The sequence below is a fragment of the Poeciliopsis prolifica genome, unplaced genomic scaffold, assembly GCF_027474105.1.
Source record: "Poeciliopsis prolifica strain line A6 unplaced genomic scaffold, Auburn_PproV2 SCAFFOLD018, whole genome shotgun sequence".
In the NCBI taxonomy this organism is placed as follows: domain Eukaryota; kingdom Metazoa; phylum Chordata; class Actinopteri; order Cyprinodontiformes; family Poeciliidae; genus Poeciliopsis; species Poeciliopsis prolifica.
The window spans coordinates 5,706,887-5,725,608 of record NW_026562393.1 but is presented as its reverse complement, the minus strand read 5'-3'; the positions used below and the strand labels follow the sequence as shown (position 1 = coordinate 5,725,608).

The 18,722-nt window shown below is 37.6% G+C and overlaps 1 protein-coding gene across 2 annotated transcripts in view; it reads left to right on the top strand.

The window, feature by feature from the left end:
- The window catches only part of cpxm2 (carboxypeptidase X (M14 family), member 2), a 37,666-nt gene extending 21,716 nt beyond the window's left edge, over nt 1-15,950 (top strand). Inside the window, exons 6-16 of one of the 2 annotated variants that reach the window (XM_055042920.1) lie at nt 3,414-3,498; nt 4,346-4,496; nt 5,493-5,581; nt 8,186-8,309; nt 8,478-8,674; nt 9,653-9,832; nt 10,043-10,075; nt 11,257-11,554; nt 11,836-11,975; nt 13,260-13,359; nt 14,113-15,950. In XM_055042920.1, the coding sequence (XP_054898895.1) occupies nt 3,414-3,498; nt 4,346-4,496; nt 5,493-5,581; nt 8,186-8,309; nt 8,478-8,674; nt 9,653-9,832; nt 10,043-10,075; nt 11,257-11,554; nt 11,836-11,975; nt 13,260-13,359; nt 14,113-14,369 (1,654 nt within the window). In that variant the 3' untranslated portion in view covers nt 14,370-15,950. The remainder of the gene's footprint in view (nt 1-3,413; nt 3,499-4,345; nt 4,497-5,492; nt 5,582-8,185; nt 8,310-8,477; nt 8,675-9,652; nt 9,833-10,042; nt 10,076-11,256; nt 11,555-11,835; nt 11,976-13,259; nt 13,360-14,112) is intronic. The other variant, XM_055042921.1, reaches the window with a different exon arrangement.
- Nucleotides 15,951-18,722: the final 2,772 nt, after the last annotated feature.

Genomic DNA, 18,722 nt, shown 5'->3' with positions numbered 1-18,722 from the left:
AAGACCTTTTTGTTAAAAGAAACAGTGTTGGAAAACTCCTGCTTGCTTTAGCAGTGTCTCTCACAATATAGTACTATAATGGTTTCGGATATCATTTTAAAGTAGAATTACTTTCTAAATGATTCATGAGTTTCAAGATTTGATTAATCAATCCTTTCTACGTTCATAACACCATTAGGTTTTGCTTCACAAATCACTGATTATCCATTAAAGAGAACTATTTATAGGTGAGATCATACCAAGTAATCTGAGAAGTGTGAATTTATAATTCTTTCACTTGCATGTGAGGTTTCTCAAAAGGCATAAACTACTTATTATTTTTATTATAAATTTAACATGCAGTCACACATGTTGAAAGAGTGAACCACTGAAAGCATCGTAGGCTAGATTTCTTCTACAACGTAAATAAATTACTTAAGAACAAATATTGGTACATTAATACTTAACAATAATTCCAAAGAAAATTCCTCGATAGGTCCTGTTCACTCAATTAAAAATTTATTATATAAAGCTTTGAAAAATAATATTTTCTTTAGTTAAACTTCTCTAATACAAAGCACCCTCCACGCTTACTGGCAATGTAGTTTAAGCTTTATTTGCTAGGAAATAAATAATTTTGTGAAGTGACGTGTACCAGAGTTGTTGACATCTTTCATAGAAATATTTTTTTACAGTCTCCTTTTATTAGTACAACTGTTTTCAACTAAAACATCCGTTTTAGTAGAAAACAGGATTTTTCTACTGAAACCTTGTTTTTACAGAAGGGAGTTGGAGTATGCAAAGAGAAGGACCTTTGATCATTTCTCTTTGAACAATCTATCCTGATCACCTAGTGGTCAATCCAATCTTTGTTCTGGGAACTGAGATGCTCATGGAAAAAGGCAGATGTTGTGGTCTCTGCTATATTTTTAGTTCTTTTGCTTATTATTGTTATTCTATTGAAATAACCAGTAAAATTTTACTATGTTTTCTGGGTGAGTTCACCAGTTTTTATTTGAATGTTTTTGCCAAGTTTAAACAAAATGATATTGTTAGTGCCATGTTCTGACCCCAATTTTGTAGCAGTAGGAATAATGTCTGCTTTTTTTGTTTAACGACAAGAAATAAGATTGTGTTTCACGTTAACATTTATTTTGTAGCAAAATACAGTGAAGCTTAACTCAGCTTAACGATGGCAAACGGCATATTGCTCCATTTCTCTCAAATTAAATTTATTTTATAGTGGTCATGATTGTGTTAAAAATAGTTACAATATACACCTTTGAATGAATGGACTCAATTCAAAGTGCACAATTTAAATATTTTTTTTCAGAGCTCTCCTATGTGGTTGGAGTAGAAGATTAATGTATTTTAAAGCTTTTTGCACATCATCCTCAAGGTTACCAATATTGATGAAGTGCTATCTAAACAGACCAAATTATATAAAAAGTAGATTTTTGCACAGCAAATGTAAGAAAAAGCATGGTATCAATAGGTTTTAACATTTAAATCAGAAATCAGACTTAATCATACATTCAACATTTTCTTTCACCCTTCAACTGTCATGACGACCCTATTGTACTCATGGACCCATTGAATAACATGTAAGCATTTTAAGGACAGTGACAGTTAGGGTGGACTTTGGGCCATCATAAGAAATGAATGTTGTTTGGTAAAACTGTACTTTTGCTCAGGTTTTTCATACTGACTCAATAAAATATCATAGTAAATGTGGAGCACAGTAATGAGAAGACCTTTAAATATAAATTTACACTTTATTTAAATAGATTTGACATTTTGTAAATTTAACTAAGTATCCGTTTTCTTTTTTTTAATTTGATTTGATTGTTTCATTGCCCTCGGATGTAGCATGCAATAATTTTATTTCATTTGTGAGCCTTAAACATTAGACAGGAATGGGGCAAACACTGCTACACAAGGTCATTGGTTTGCAGCAGGTTGAGCATTGAGATCTGCGTTAGTTAAATATTTAATGTAGGAAAGTAGCAGAGCAAGTATATATATTTTTATATTATTTTAACAAATCTGGTATTAATAACTAGTTATTGAAACCAGATTTCATTCTTTTTCATTTAATTCAATATTTAATTACATGTTTAATAGATTTTTAACTCATTTGTAGAATTAGAGATTTTTTTAGTTGTATTATTGAAAGTATCACTTTTTAGACAGTTTTTCACACAAGCTATCATGTGATGTGGACGTGGTGACACAAGGAGAGAAGTAAAAATGCAGGATATCGGTCCTTGAGGACTGACTTTGGACACCCCTGATTTCAAGCTCTGTAATTCCTAGGGAACCTGAAAATCTAGCGAAGTTTGAGACTAAAGGAGAATTGTATAATAAGGTATATTTAGGATTCCCTTTGAAGGGAAAGACTTTTCTTAAGGTGCACAAAACACCAAAGCCTTGGACTGAATTTTGCTCCAATTAGCTCTGTAGGGCATGTTGCTGTCTATGGTGACAGCTCAGGGGCTTTCTGTCTGTACGAATGCTTTAATTAACAGAAAAGGGAATTCCTACTGGACTAGCTCAGTGAGGATGTGCTCACCCACAAGCATAAGAATAGCTGTCAACCTACATACTGTACACTCTGGAAAGAGCACTGCCTTACATGAGTTGATTCATTTGGGCATACGTATGGTGTTTGTCTTATTTTTGATTTAGTTTATTATCTTTAACAGTAAGTTATCTATTTTCTCCTCTGTCATTTTTAAGTAATAAATCTTGGCACAGGCCAGAAAAATTACAATACCATGGTCTATTGTTACTAATAGTAAATATGCAGTGAATTAAAGTCACTGAGTAAATAGAATCCGCCTGATTGTAGGCCAACCACTGCATAAAAACTACTGTCCTGTAAAGGCCTCAGAGGAATATATAAAATTGGGAGCAAACGGCATCATTAAGACCAAGAAACTCAGCAGACAGGACAGGGATAACAATGTGGACAGGTAATAAAGCTTTATATTTTGGGGTAATCCAACAGAGAAGTCTTTACGTTGAACTAATCAATTCAAAATTAAAAACAGCAGATGGGATTGTCTTCATAATAAATCAGACTGTAGAATTAAACATCTGCACAACTGAAAAGCAGGACTTTACTCGAAGTATTGCATTGTCAGTCATTTTTAATCCATCCATATCCAAATTATGTGCTTAGATTCAGAAATAAAATTGTGATTTCTTTATTTTCCGTTGAATTCAAAACTATAGACTTGATAAGAGAGTTCAGCTTATTTTTATTTTCTTAACGATCTCAACAGAAAACCAATTTTCACTGCATAATTCACACATGATTGTGAGCTTTCATTGTGAGTGACATCTTTCCAGTTATCTCTGCTTTCTGAATGCATTAAATTCAATCTGTAAACAAATTTTATCTAATATCTCATTTCCTACAATATTAACAGAAGCGATTGGGTGACTTCCTACAAGGTCATGATTAGCAATGACAGTCACACATGGATAACTCTTAAGAACGACTCAGCAGACTTGGTGAGTAATAATAAAAGCATCAAAGAATGATCCCTCTGTTTGTCCTCAAACTGAAGAACACTGCAAATCTTTGCATTAATGCTGTTGTTTTTCCTTGTTAACCAGCTAAATATTGAGTCTTGCTTTGTACGTCTCTTGCTGATTGGACCCAAATAGAAAAATGAATTCTTGCTGGAAAGTAATTACAGGGGAAGATGTAAATGCCTGCTTATTTCCAAGCTTAATGAGCTGTGAGGTGATAGTAAATAGTAATGTTTCTCCTGCAGATGGGAACTCATCCTTGTTTTCTCACTCTGTAATGAGAGACTTGATATAATTGAATGGACTGTAATATCACCTTGCCTGCAGAGATTCACTTAGATTTTTTTCTGTCAATTCTGTTGCTGATTAACCAAATCAGGGCTTTTTGAATATAATCAAAGCCCTTAGTCGTTAGATTCTTTTTGTGCACTCCTGTGGTTCGTGATTTAATCAGTGTCAGTGATTAAACCCCCAGTAGTAATTTTGTCTCTGGCACAAGCGTTGCCCACCTACATTGCCCAGTCTACTATACTGGCCTTTCAAAAAACTACATATGTACCAGAAGAGCTCCATCTGTGGGTGTCCTCAGGGTATTCAAGTTCAATCATTGTGTGCTCAAGAATTCAACCCAAAACTAGGGAGGGAATCTTTTGTAAGTTTCATTCTTTAGCCAAACTCTTTTAATTGCTTAAAACTATTATGAGGAAAATAAATAGCCCTGTACCATGTTGAGCTAATCTTGCTCATTTAAGGTTGTTGAATGAGGAGCATTATCCTGTGTCCTTCACAGCTTGACTGTTTATTCACCTTGTGTTTGCCTTAGTAGATATTCAGCGCCAACAGAGAAAAAGAAATCCCCGTCCGGAACATCTTTCCATCACCTGTGGTCGCTCGGTACATTCGAGTCAACCCCCGCTCGTGGTTTTACGGTGGCAGCATCTGTATGAGAGCAGAGATCCTTGGCTGTCCTTTGCCAGGTGACGGGTTTGTATGAAGGAGATGCACAAAACAGTCGGCCACCATTTATGATTGATTAAGTGTTATCATTCGGGTTTTGGTCTGGATGAAGGTTCGGAGTTGTTATAAACTGGGATGCCATGTCTGGAAAATAATTATTTATTAATATATAATTCTTGAATGATGGCAGATAATTTTTCTGGTTAATTTTGGTCTTTTGGAGTCAGGACTGTGTGGAAACATCTCTATAGAATATGAAGGTGACTAATTTCTTGGTCGTTCAGTTTAAAAAATCAAAATAGACTATATCTGTCTTTTTATGGTACCAATGATAACACAGAGGTGACACATTGTGTTATATAAAGGTTAATTCAGTTGAGTATATGACTAGATGCTGGTTGGAGATTTATCTTAAATCCTAACATTATTGAGGCAGTGGCATGAGTTAAACTGATATTAACAGCTGCTCAAATGATCCATCCATAGAAAAATATAGTCCCTCGATGATTTTCTGGGGCTGCCCTGGGTTCTCCTCCCAGTGGCCAGGAAATCTACAAAGAGAGAGATCCAAGAGAGAGGGATCGTGATCAAATGATGACACCTTTCATTGCAGAGGAAGAAGCTGCTTCAAGCTTCCCCACGATGATGACATTCCTTAACTTATTTCCAAATCTCAGTGCAATCTTCCTAAAGAAGATTGGACATATTATTTGTTTCTTGTACTTAATGTGATGTAATAGTGGAGGGGCCAAATATAGACAGACTTGTAAACTGAGTGTTTTGGCTTTTTGCACCGACTAGGGCGAAGCCACCATGAGAGATCAGACCTCAGTTCATCTGAGCCATACCCGCCTCCATCATACCAACACTCAGAAAAAAACAGCAAAGATGCACAAATCTTTTACTGCAGCCTAACATTTCTCCACCTCCTGTGCTGATGTAGCATCCCTAATGAGAGGAATGAATCTACTTCTATAGATCTCTGAATGCCTTTAACTTTTTTAATCTTGTTCCAGATCCTAACAATTACTATCACAGACGCAATGAAGTCATAACGACTGACGATTTGGACTTCAGGCACCACAGCTACAAAGAGATGAGGCAGGTAAGCCACGTAAACAGACATTACCTTGTTAAAAGAACCAAGACCTTATTTCCCATTCAGAACAGAGATCAAGAGCATAGAGCAATAAAACACCGCACAGAAACTGTGAGTCGAAGCGAGCCAAGCTGTGTCCTTCACGAGAGCAAAGAATGCAGCAGAACAAATGAACCAAGCACTTGGAGCTGCATAAAAATGCATAAAGCATCTTCAGGGTTGTATCATTACTTATTCATATAGTTGTCACAAGCAGGCGCCTGTTTGTACCAAGAAGGAGGACAGCTGTATTTGTCAGTGTGCACGGTGCGCCCGAGTGGCTGTGATAGTACAAGCATTGTGAATGATAATCTCCTGTTATGCAGTCGAGAGAAGAAACATCCTGGGCTGCTGTTTTTCTTTGTAATTGGAAATATTGGTTAGATATTGGGTGATGTTTTTTTTTTCTGATCCAACTACATGCTGCTTCAGAAATATCTAAGTGAATTAATGAACTGTGTTTCTATGCTTTGTTGGGTTTTATCCTTTACAGCTAATGTGTTCCACTCTGTGTCCAGGCTAAGCTTGGCTTCAAAAAGAAAAGAAAGAACTATTTTTGAAAGTCCTTTTCATAAGCATTTTTACCCTTGACATTTTCTTTCTTTGCCCTGGAACCAGATAGCATGACTCTCCCCACTATAGTACAAAGCAGTCTCAATAATTTTGCAACTATTAAGAAGTCTCACATAATGTACAAACTCCATAAGAGTAACAAAGTCTAAAATCTATTTCTTATACCGCTTAATGATTGTCCTTTTCTAAGACCACAACCACACTAACACTGGGAATAACAGAAGGAAAAATAAATTCCTTAATATGGAAAATATTGTATCAATTCGTATTATCCACACAGTGCATAAAAGAAGCTTGATTTTCTATTGAGATCTGTGGCATATAAAGCAGAGTTAAAAAAAATTCTGATGCTCAATTTTTCTGTCTGTATGAGGGAAAAAACACAAACACCCTTGTTTAATAAAGAATGCTTTGTATTGATTCTGGTAAATAATATTGTCCATTTATATTTATCCAGGGAATTCTCTGCTTTATTAGAATGAGAGCAGGACTTTCACCCATGTCTTGTGATTCTTCATCCCACTGAAAAACCTGACATTTGTTTAGCGATTTACTTGCTCAGTGAAGTCAACATTTAACCTGCACTTAATTAAAACCCAGTCACACCTGACTGGCCAACTTCAGCAGCAGCTGAGCCCATGGATGCAGCAGCTTCATCTAACAACTGGTTGGTCTTTTTTACTGCAGCGGTACTTTGTGTGACCACTGACATCCATGTGGGTAAATGATAATCGTTGCTATTTTAATCTGTTCCTGTATGAGCCTGTCTTTATAATTGCTTTGGCTGCCTCTTCAGAGCTGGCTGCAAGGAAACTAAGTAAGCTCTGTGACACAGCTTTGGCAATATTGTCTTTGAAGATTTCAACTATTTAAGCTGGTAGTAAGAACATAAAAATAAAAATGGAAAGACCACAAGATAAATATTTTTAAAGCATTATATAAGAGTTAACAGTATTTTTTCTATCATCTTGCCATCCATTGTACAGTTAACATTATATATGTTATGATGGAATTTCCTTACAGACTCAAAAATCACAGGCTTAGAGGAACTACTTTTCTGAAAACTAAAGTTAGGCTCTGTATAAATGATATGCTTTCAAACACCACAGTAGGTTTTTTGGATAATAGTAGTTTTAAGCTGATACTTTTCTTACTGCCTGTAGCAGGTGGCTGAGCTGCACTTCCAACTCCAGCTTGTATTTAAACAGATACAGACGGATGTCTGATTCCTGCCGGGTCATTACTGTTGCACCCTATTCCCACACTATTCCCATGAAAATCTTATTGGAAAAAGCCTTTTTGATGGTGGTGGTCTCCAATGTGTGTCAGAGTTTACCTTTGTCAGTTTGAGCTGCTCAGTTCGTTCAGAATCGATTTATTTTAAATTCATTTAAGAAAATATCTTATTTATTCCAAGGTGAAATGAAATGTTTTTTGTGATTCTTTTCATGCAGGTATTGTTTATAAAGTTCTTGAGAATGGTGATGTCGTGGGCAGGAAAGACTTCCAGTCGCAGTTGTCTTGCAACTGCTACTGGAATCAGAAGAAGTCTCAGACTGTAGGACTTGTGAATGCCATAGAATGACAACTGCTCAATATCCAGACCCCAGTCATGATATTCCACTGCAAAATATTCTGAATGACTCTATCACTTGTTGCCAAGAACTGATAACTCAACACATCTGCTTTTTTCTTTTTCTTTTTTTTTTATTTCTGCAGGACATTCAGACTTTATTTTATTTAGTTATTTTTGTAATAACTTATTGTATTTTTATTTCCTTGACATTGCTTTTTATTTTTAGTCTTTTTACAGCACTGTTGTCAGATTATGTTTTTTTGTAATTTCCAATAAAAAACAAATAACTTGGCTTTATTAACAGCTATTTGCCAGTGCACTAAGTTCAAGCAGAATGGTTTTTCTCATTAGTGTCAGGTACTTGGATAGATTTTTTTTCATAATTTGTCAGGGTCTAATGCTTTACGATTTACCCTTCACAGCTGATGAAGGTGGTTAATGAGATGTGCCCCAACATCACACGGATCTATAACATAGGAAAATCTCAAAACGGCCTTAAATTGTATGCCATAGAGATCTCTGACAACCCTGGTGAACATGAAGTTGGTGAGTGCTTTAAATGCTAAAATATGACGAAATTAATAATGTGTTTGATAGAGAAAACTAGAAAAAAATAACGGACATCACAAATCATTTTGTGTACACGTATTATGTGTCGGGGGCAAAGTGCAACTATTTATTTTTTTGTCTTTTTCGTTTCCACCTAATGAACAGGTGAACCAGAGTTTCGCTATACAGCAGGTGCACACGGAAATGAGGTGCTTGGACGAGAGCTCCTCCTCCTGCTCATGCAGTTCATGTGTCTGGAGTATCTATCAGGCAACCAGCGGATACGTCACCTGGTGGAGGAGACCAGAATCCACCTGCTGCCATCCATCAACCCTGATGGGTACGAGAAAGCCTTTGAAGCGGTATGTCTGCAAAACACAAATTGGTGACCTCATTTTGTTAAATGGTCTGTTGTGAGTAAACGTTAGGTACATGAGAAACAGTTTAAATGATGCAATGGAATATGTGAAGTGAACAAGAACTGCATCAAGTCAGTGTTTCTGTCATAATTTAAAACTGAAGCACGTTTTAGTAATATTAATGGAAAGGCAAGATTAGAGATCGTAACAACAATAGGAAATGAGGACAAGTCAAAGCTGCAAAGAGATTGTTTTTTGTTGATTTGGTGATGTGGATTTCATTCAGTGAAGTATGTGAAGAAGCAGATGCATCTTATAATTGAGAAAGCAGTAAGCTAACAGCCTGTACTCAACTAATTTGTACTCAGTTTATTTTGTGTCCTTGGTGTTTTTTCTTGTGTATGTCAGTTTCATCCGGAACAGTTTCTACATCACACATAATGCTATATTTGGAAACCACATAGTACAATTTTCTGGTCAGATTGTAATGAATTTATTTAAAGCATAAAACAGTACCTTGCAAAGAGAGGTTTCTCTAACGAAGCATATTATTTTAGATGCTTGTCACTTCTTAGCATTTCTCGTCAAAGGAATTTAATGCTGTTTTAAATTAGGAGTTTTGACTTGTTTTTGTTTTCCGGTTCAATGCACTTTGCAAAAACACACTGAACTTTTGTTCAAGATGCTGTTCTGTTGCTTTATGTGGAAAAATTGGTAGTGACTTTTCATATTCATAAGACTTTTCAGAGCCTTATGATAAACTTGTTTTATTGCCAAAACAGGGGATGTTGTCCCGACAACACCTTTTATGTAAAAACCTACTGAAATAATTACAGCAACTCCTGCAGAACCAAAATGTACCCTTCCCCACCGTACAGTTCTTGCATTTTTCACTAATATACTCCTGCCTCACCTGTTTTGTATGACCTTTGTGCCGCACATTTCAGTCACCATCTTCTTCATGTTTACTCTTTGTCTCAGGGTTCAGAGCTTAGTGGCTGGTCTCTTGGTCGATGGACCAATGATGGCATAGATATCCACCACAACTTTCCTGATCTCAACTCAATTCTCTGGGAGGCTGAGGCAAAGAAGTGGATTCCTCGCAAAATGTTCAACCACCACATCCCCACCCCAGAGTGGTACCTGTCTAACAATGCCTCGGTAAGTCGTACTGATAATCTGTTGTGCTGTAATTTATATTAAATAAAAACTTTAAGCAAACCTAATGATAAAATTGTTTTTTATCTAAACGTACTTGGCATACAACTTGTAGCTTATCAACAGCATGTTTAAAATGACCTTAATAAGAATAATAAGTGATGTTTCTTTGGTTTCCACGTGATTTTTGAAACAAGACATATTTCCAAACAGTCAAACTCATCTTTCGGTACAAGAGGAGAAGGGGTAAGAGTTGTATTTAATACATCTGTTTGATGTTTTGGAGCTGCACCGTGGTGAAGTTGGTAGTACTGTTGCCATGCAGCAAGAATGTCCTGAGTTTGAATCCTTGCATGGTCTCTGGAGTTTGCATGTCCTCCCTGGGCATATGTGGATTCTCTCTGGTTACTCCAGTGTCCTGCAACTGTCCAAAGAGGTTAACTGGTTTCTCCAAACTGCTCCTAGTCATCAGGTGTTGGACTGATGACCTCTCTATATGCACACTGGCTCTCAGCCAGTGACCACTGGAGCTGGGCAACACAATGTCCCCCCTGCATAGACAAGTATGCAAGGACAAAGATTGAATGAATGTTTGGTGTTGAGTGGCACAGCAACGGGTGGGGAATGAGCAATTCATTCTATTACTTTCTCTGCCATCTTACGACTAGCAATTTAACCATAGGAACCTGTTCTCCTACCCACATAATCTCAAACAATATATGTATGTAACACACATACGCATACATGGGTGGCAAAAGGGTGCGCTCACCCTAGGGTGCAATTGTGTTCTTTTCCTGCTTTTTTTTTTTTTTTTTTTTTTTCTTTGAGAAAAACAAACACATCTCACAGTGGAGATCATCAGCCATTTGAAAAGGGTAAAGCAGTCACGAGGGCCCATCAGCACTTGTCTATTTTGGGAGAAGCGGATGATGAGTTTGCTGTGTATGACGAAGAGGCCGTGAGCTGAAATATACCAAGCGGGCTATTAAAAGCTCACCCTCACGAGTGTTTTGACGTTAGCGGGAGCCATGGATGAGTCACACTGAGCCTCCAGAATAGCTGCTGCAGCTGCAGAGCTGGGATTCCCATCTGTGCACACAGAGCTGTGAATCCTATCCTTGTTTGCCCCACTGACTGGCAGCACTCGCAGATAGGAATGCTGGTTTCATTACTTGAGCCCCAACAACATGGGAAATTCCTCCCAGTTGAATGCAAATGCTTGTTCGGTGTAAACATTTACCTATTAGAATGATTACTCTTGACATGCTTAGGCAGCGTGAATTGTGTTAACAGCCTTTCTGATGGCTTCATCACTCCCCATTGAGAGCACAGATTATTTTAGCATAAGGGAGTTAAATTAGCACTCACACTGCTTAGATGATTGTGCTAATTACATTATCCATGCCTCTTGTGTGCGCCCGCTGTAGGTTGCCTTGGAGACACGAGCGCTGATAGCATGGATGGAGAAAATGCCCTTTGTGCTTGGTGGGAATCTCCAGGGAGGCGAGCTGGTGGTGACCTTCCCATATGACAGAACTCGCTCCCAGGGGGTGACTCGGGAGCAGACCCCCACCCCTGATGACCACGTCTTCCGCTGGTTGGCCTTCTCTTACGCTTCCACCCACCGCCTCATGACTGATGCCAGCCGACGGGTCTGTCACACAGAAGACTTCGCCAAGGAGGATGGAACCATCAACGGGGCATCCTGGCACACTGCGGCCGGAAGTTCGTGTCCATATCCAGCGGCGGGTTTTGTCACTAATCCTAACAGTGCTTTGAAGGGTTTTTTTTTTTTCAGCTCCACGTGCAGCCTCTGAGCCATTTCTTACAGAGCACACATGAGAGCATCTGCAGCACTGTAACCCTATTTTTAGATTTTAGCCTCAAGTGTGATCTAGCCCTCAGAAAAGCATCTCAAATTCTTTTTTCTTGCCTAATTATCCTCACAGTTTTGCCCTGTATGTGAGCATTCAGATACATTTGGATATGTTTGTCTTTGCTGGCAGGTATGAATGATTTCAGCTACCTACACACCAACTGCTTTGAGCTGTCGATGCATGTGGGTTGTGACAAATTCCCCCATGAAAGCGAGCTGCCTGAAGAGTGGGAGAACAATCGGGAGTCTCTTCTTGTTTTCATGGAGCAGGTACAGAGTCAGTTCAGTCTCTCTGACATTCAGTTTGTTCCTCGTGTTCCTCTTATTGAACTACTTAATTGCAATGCCTTGCTAATGTGTTCATGCAATTTGAAAAGCTTTCATTCTTCTATTCAGCCTCCCGTGGCAATACTTTGTCATTTGTGTTAACTGCACCTCCTTCCTTCACTGCACAAAAACTGAAAAGCTCGCTTCTTCCTCTTTGTAAAATATCTCAATTTCAGTTAAATTGGTTGAAGTGGATCTATCAACAGTTAAGTATTGCCACATTTCTCAATTAGATTTAGGTTTGGACTTTGACTGGGCCATTCAAAAGCATGACTTACTGTGATGGTAAACCATGGCATTCAATGGCTTAGGATAATTTTCCAGCTGGAAGTTGAATATCTGCCCCAGTCTTTGCAGCCTGTAACAGCCTATACCCTTCCAGTACTGTCCTACATAAAACTTTATTCGTTCTTCTATCAGCTCTACTGAAGAAAAGCATCACTACAGCTTGATGCTGCTACCATCATCCTCACAACTAAAGCTTGTCTTGCTGACAGATTGCCCCACCTAAATCGTAAATCTCTGCAGCCCTTCCAGAGATACCAGGGGACTTTTGTCTACGTCTCAATAAAGCACTCACTGGCTATCCTGTCAGTTAATGTGGACAGGCATATTCACTTCCCCTCAAAGTAACGCCACACTCCTTTTACTCTTTTCAATTGATGAACTGAATAGTGCTTTGTTCAATTTTCAAAGCTTTGGATTTCATTTTAACAACAGGAAGAAAAATCCACATAAGTCAAAGATTTAAGGAGAAAAGTATTTTTTGTAAAGTAACGCTAAAGGTTCTTGTTGTCGAACACTTTACGCCTTATCCTATTGCCTTCTGAAAGTTTCACTAAACAGAACTTACTTACTTTGCCTTGAAAGTTTCTTACTCTCCATGAAGCATAGAAGCACTTCTATATATTAATCTTCCAAAGATTACTATATCGCAAATAGAAGTTTTAAAGATGTGAGTTAGGCATAAAGGGATTGCATTTCCATTAGAAGCCAAAGGAAACCCAAAGAACTTTGTAAAGAAACTTACTCATTATGTTTTATTCTCTCTGGAAACACAATCTTCAGAGGATCTGCAATCCTGCCATGACAGTTTATATTTAAATATTGATACTGCGAGCAGAGGAAGTACATTTTGAGCCCTGCATAGTGCAGTGTTCTTCCTTTTCTCAAGATCACAGAATCATAAAATATAAAGAATATAACAAGGACGCTTTCCATACACAGGTGCATCGTGGGATCAAAGGTGTAGTCAGGGACATACAAGGACGAGGAATAGCCAATGCCATCGTCTCTGTAGAAGGCATCGGTCACGATGTTCGCACAGGTATGTTGTTTTGGAATATTTTTGAAGGAAAAAAACCAATAAAACTATGTTCTCTGTTACTTGACATCAACATAAAAACATCCTCAGAAAAGGATTGCTCCTGCTTGATGATATTTTAGTGTCCAGAGGACTAAAATACCATAAATGAAAGCAGATGATGTTCTTAATCAGAACTGTGGGTTGGAGTCTGACTCAACTTATGGTCTTTGCCAAGGATGTGAAGGCCTCCAACTCTCAGTTTAAGTATTGATTAGGCATCCTCATGGTGATGTCTTCTGATGTCTGGAAAAATCCCCCCTTTAAAGCTAAAGTGGTTTCGTACTTCGAGCGTGAAATCAAATTTTCAAAAGGACATTAAGCATCATTATTCCAGAAAATCAGAGTAGGTCACAGCTTCCTGTAGGAAAACTTTACTGTCCTCTAACAAAATGCAAAAGAATTTTAGAGTTCATATTGTGAAGTGTGATGGCCTTCACTCCTAGTTTCTATGTCCATGTTGTTTTGCAACATGAAATACTTCCAAACATTTTTTCTTTTTTGTATAAGTGAAGGAAAGGTGTAACACCAGCTGTTTGCAGTAGCATGTAAGGAAGGGTAGCACCATATGATTCAATGCTCTGTATAGCCCTCTCTTTCTCTCTCTCTCTGAGAAGGCTATAAACCCAAGAAGGATGTAAATTTAAACCTGTAGACTGACTTCTGACACTTAAAACAGAAAAGTTGAATCTGCTTTGTGTTTGGGTTTCTTCGCAGCTGCTGATGGTGACTACTGGCGCCTGTTGAACCCTGGAGAGTACAGAGTAACAGCCAGAGCTGAGGGCTACAGCCTCACCACTAAAAAGTGTGAGGTTGGCTACGCGATAGGGGCCACCAGGTGTGACTTCACCATTGGCCGGAGTAACTTGTTCCGAATCAGAGAAATAATGGAAAAATACAACAAGCAGCCAATCAAGTTGCCCATGAGGCAGCTTCAGGCCCAAAGACCCAGAGAGAGACGCGTGGGAACATAATGACAACATGAGGAAGCCTGGGGAGGAATTGAAAGAAAGCATCTGCTCTGATGAGACAGGATTGGAGTCCATGCTCAGTTTTGGACATTTGTTAGGTTCTTTCACTTAGTTAGGTTCTAAGTGTTGTCAGAAGAATTTGTATTTGGTTGCTCAAATTATGAATGAATCTAATTGTGTGCAGAATTTGATCCTTATGTTTTTAATAGACAATTGTTATAGTTATGGTTAACATCCACACTGCACTGTCATTTTTTTGTGTTTGGAAGCAGTATAAGAGTTTGTATTCTCCTTATTATGACAAATACTAAAAGGTTAAGCTAAAGTTGCATCAGATCTTATTTTTTTAAGTGAAAGTGAAATATGAATGATCAGTGCAAAGCCTGTTTGAAATTGCCATTGCGCACATGCAGGCCCAGTGTAATAAATTAGAATATCATCAGAAAGTTTGTTTATTCTAGTGATTCAGCTCCAAATTGAAACCTGGATTGCGTAGACCCAATACACAAAGTTATGTTCCAAGCTGTACTTTGTGTTGATTTTGACATTTGTTGCCTACTGCTAACTACAAAAAAAAGTTATGTCAGTTGCTTGTGCCCTTTTACTTTACCACGTCTTTTCCTACTATAATACAAAAAAAAATACTTTTATTATTTTGTGTAATATAAAAGTACCATTGGCTGTGCACCACAACAGTCAACAATAACAAAAATAAACATTTGGAATATACCACTGTGTGAATTGAACCCATATAAAATATGAGCAAAAATATTTTTAATAAAATTACTTAAATAAACCTTTTGTTGATATTAGTAAAATTCTAATTTATTGCGATGCACCACTACTTAACTTATACAACACCGTAGTAAGTCATCATAGCAGCTTTCTCGTCATAAAAGCACTTTGGTATTTTTCTAAAATACTTTTTGCTTTTTAGTTTGTTTTCTTTTAATAAACCTTTGCACAACTTAAAATTGCTGGTCTTTTGTGTGGATTTTAGCACTGGAAATTACTCTAGAAGCCATTTATTTTATCCATAATTGTATCCCATTTTATTTTTAGTCCCAATTTTTTTGTAGGCTTGCAATTTGTTGAATGAAATATAAATAAAAATAAATTTAAAAAAAATTATTTAGATCCCTAATAAAGCTTGACAAGTGAAAATGTTGATATTCCAAACACAGCCTTGAAATATTTCATACATGACTAATTGTCAGGGTTTTTTAATTGTGTTAAAATCACACAAAAAGAGTGATAAATACAAGAAGCTCTAGTTAATGACTCATTGTTCTTTATGCCTCATGCATTTCTTCATTTATACATAAAGAGGTGTTTCTATTCTCATCACAGCTTTTTTTCCTAAAAGCATTCCTTAAAAATTTATCTAATAGTTGTACTGAAGAAGAATTGGGACATTGATTTTTTTGTTTAAATAAGCACTGCGCTTTAATAAAGAAAATAACATATTTGTAAATAATCGTGGCAGACGTCTTCATCCATGTTGACAACTCCCAAGACAGAGGAACAAAAGAACTATGTGATACACTTAAAATGTTGTATTCTTTGTGTTAAAATACCAAAGGTTTTTGTCCACCTAAGTGTAAAGTATGAAAATGTAATGTTTAGAATAAATAATCATTTTTCAGACATCCATTGAATGAGAAGGAAACTAAGATTGGTAGATTCTCTATGAAAGCATTAAGTTCCTTGGTCTCAACACTAGAAGCTGAATTGAGAAATGAAAAGGTTGCCGGATTAAACTAACAACCGATAATTTAAAGAAGACATTCATGGACTAAAATGCTCAAATCCTTGGATAGGACTTGAGCAGCCCTCATTTCAAAGAAGGCCACCAACTGAATTAAGGTAAATACATTTGCTGTGAAAGACATTATCACTGTAGGTAATTTGTACTGTTGACATTAATTCGTGTTTTATTTAAATATCCTGTTTGACTGAACATCTCTGATGGGAAAGACTCTCAGCTACATGTCCATAGCTCGGCTATAATGACTGTGGGTAATTTTAAAGATCATTTATGATTTCTGCAGAAGTGAGATTGCATCTTGGGAGTGTCAGGATGGAAGGACTCTAATTATCAGAGCTCTGCTGGGGCTTTTACGGATCACTGGCTTATTCTGACAACTCTGGCTTCCTTTTCTTTGGCCACCATGTAATTAGAGGAAGGCTCCAGCCTTTCTTATCTCCTCCAAAGTTATTGAACGAAGTCTCACACACCTGTCATCATCTCAAAGCACTGGACTGTGTGAGACTTGTCAGAAAGTGTTAATATTACAATACTCTCTGCAGCTCAACATCAAAGACTGGGTGTGAAACAGGGGAAATACATTTGTAAGTCAGAGAGATAGAGCAGTCCCTGCTACTTTCAGACATTAAACATTCATTTAGTAGTGGAACAGCATTAGAACATCCAGGGTTTTGATGTTACTCATTACAAAACCAACAAAGCCTAACCCTAAAATGTAATCTTAGGCTTAACTAACATCTACCTTACTGAAGCAGCTATAATATGTGCTCTAAAGGGGCAAAGTAGATGTGTTTTATATATATATATGGATATATATGTGTGTGCGCGCGTGTGTGTGTTGGGGTGTGTGTGTGTGTTTGTAACTTCTTCAGGACATTGGTTTATAAAACGGTGGGACTTTGTGGGGCCTCAGTTTTATATGTTACTTTGCTCAAAAGTAGTTGAGCTTCTTTGATCACTCATGACCTTACAATTATCTGTGTATTTCCCTTTTTATTTTCATTTCAGCTGAACAAACTACTATTTTTCCACTTCTTTTTTCTTGTAGGTTTTTAATCCAAGTACCCTGTTCTTCTGAACACGGCCTGGATTACTAACCTTATTCAGAAAGGAATGCTCAGCTTCCCATTATGCACAACATCTGCTAACTTCATCCTTAAACAAGAACCACTTGTCTGACAGAATGACTTGTGAACTTCCTCCTTTCAATAATGATTCAGTTACACGACATCAGCAGTATGCATACTGTTGCAGTTGGCTCTATTAGTTTTCTAATACCCTCCTCAACCTGCAGCTGAATCACTTATAATTTCTCTCAAAAACATTGAACGTTCTGTATAATCAAATTTGGACTGCTTTTAATTTGAAAAAGTTGAACACCTTAGATTTCACAGTAACCTGCTGTGATGAGAGATACACCAAAAAAGCAAGCTACAGTGCTGAATGTGTGTAAAACAAGACATATGCTGAAACAGTAGCTATTCTCATCTGTAATAAGAGCTTGTTGGACAAATTGCTGTCCAGACTTTTTCCATATGGGCTGCAGATAATTGCTGTGAGTAAAGCTGGTGTCAGTAGAGGTGGGACGGGAGGGGGGGGGGGGGTGTGGTTGTAGAGTTTGCATGATGTCCAGAGTAGCTAATGTGGTCTGCAGCTCTGTTATTAGGCAGATGTGCAGAGAGATAAGGGCTTCTTTAGATGTTGGTCAAGTCTTTGATATTTTCCAACACTGACCTGGATACCAGGAAGGTGAGTTGCCATGGAGAGCTGCTGAGCTACATTTTGACCTTCCTCTTTTTAAATGTCAGGGTCAGAGTGGACAGCTGTTTAGCATAGCTTGAGATACAATAGGCCCGAGCAACAAAAACCCTGCAAAGGCCTATTGTAATAATAATGTTTATTTTATTTTTTATTTTTTGTTTTGTTTTGTTATATTTTGCATTGGGCCTCCATCATAGCGGCAAATAATTTTTGACTGTTAATGGCGCTCGTGAGGATTGTTTCAATGCATTAAGTCTTCTGTGAATCTATTGCTTTTTTTACGGTAAGAGGTGTCCACTTTTCAATTCGCATTGTGGCTTATTTGTCTCCCAGGGGGGTCAGTTGTCCAAGCGTGTTGAAGCCAACCATGATTAAGCTTTATGTCAGGGTCAATGCCACCCATCTGAGGATAATCATCGATACCTGGGGAGGTAATCAGTGTACAGAGCCTCAGCCATTTCAAGCCGGGGCTTTCTCAGCGAGCTGCTGATGTTGTTTCATTACTACCTAGGCTGCGGTGTGAACAGAAAAGTGGCCTCCCAGTGACTGGGACTGATTGCAGCTGGAATCTCTGCAGGTGTATAAAAGTTACATAAGTCTTATCAAATCTTTCAATTTGTGCTCTTTCGACCCGACTCTGGTGTATTTAAAAACACATCAGAACCAGATAGATTTTATTTATCATGTTTCTGTATTATAACATCATACTTAGAGCAATTTTAAAATGAAGACAAACCAATTCTACATACACAAACACTATATAAAAAGCTGTTTTTATAAAACAACGCAATGTATTAGATGTGTGCATTTTCCAACTGACCTGACGA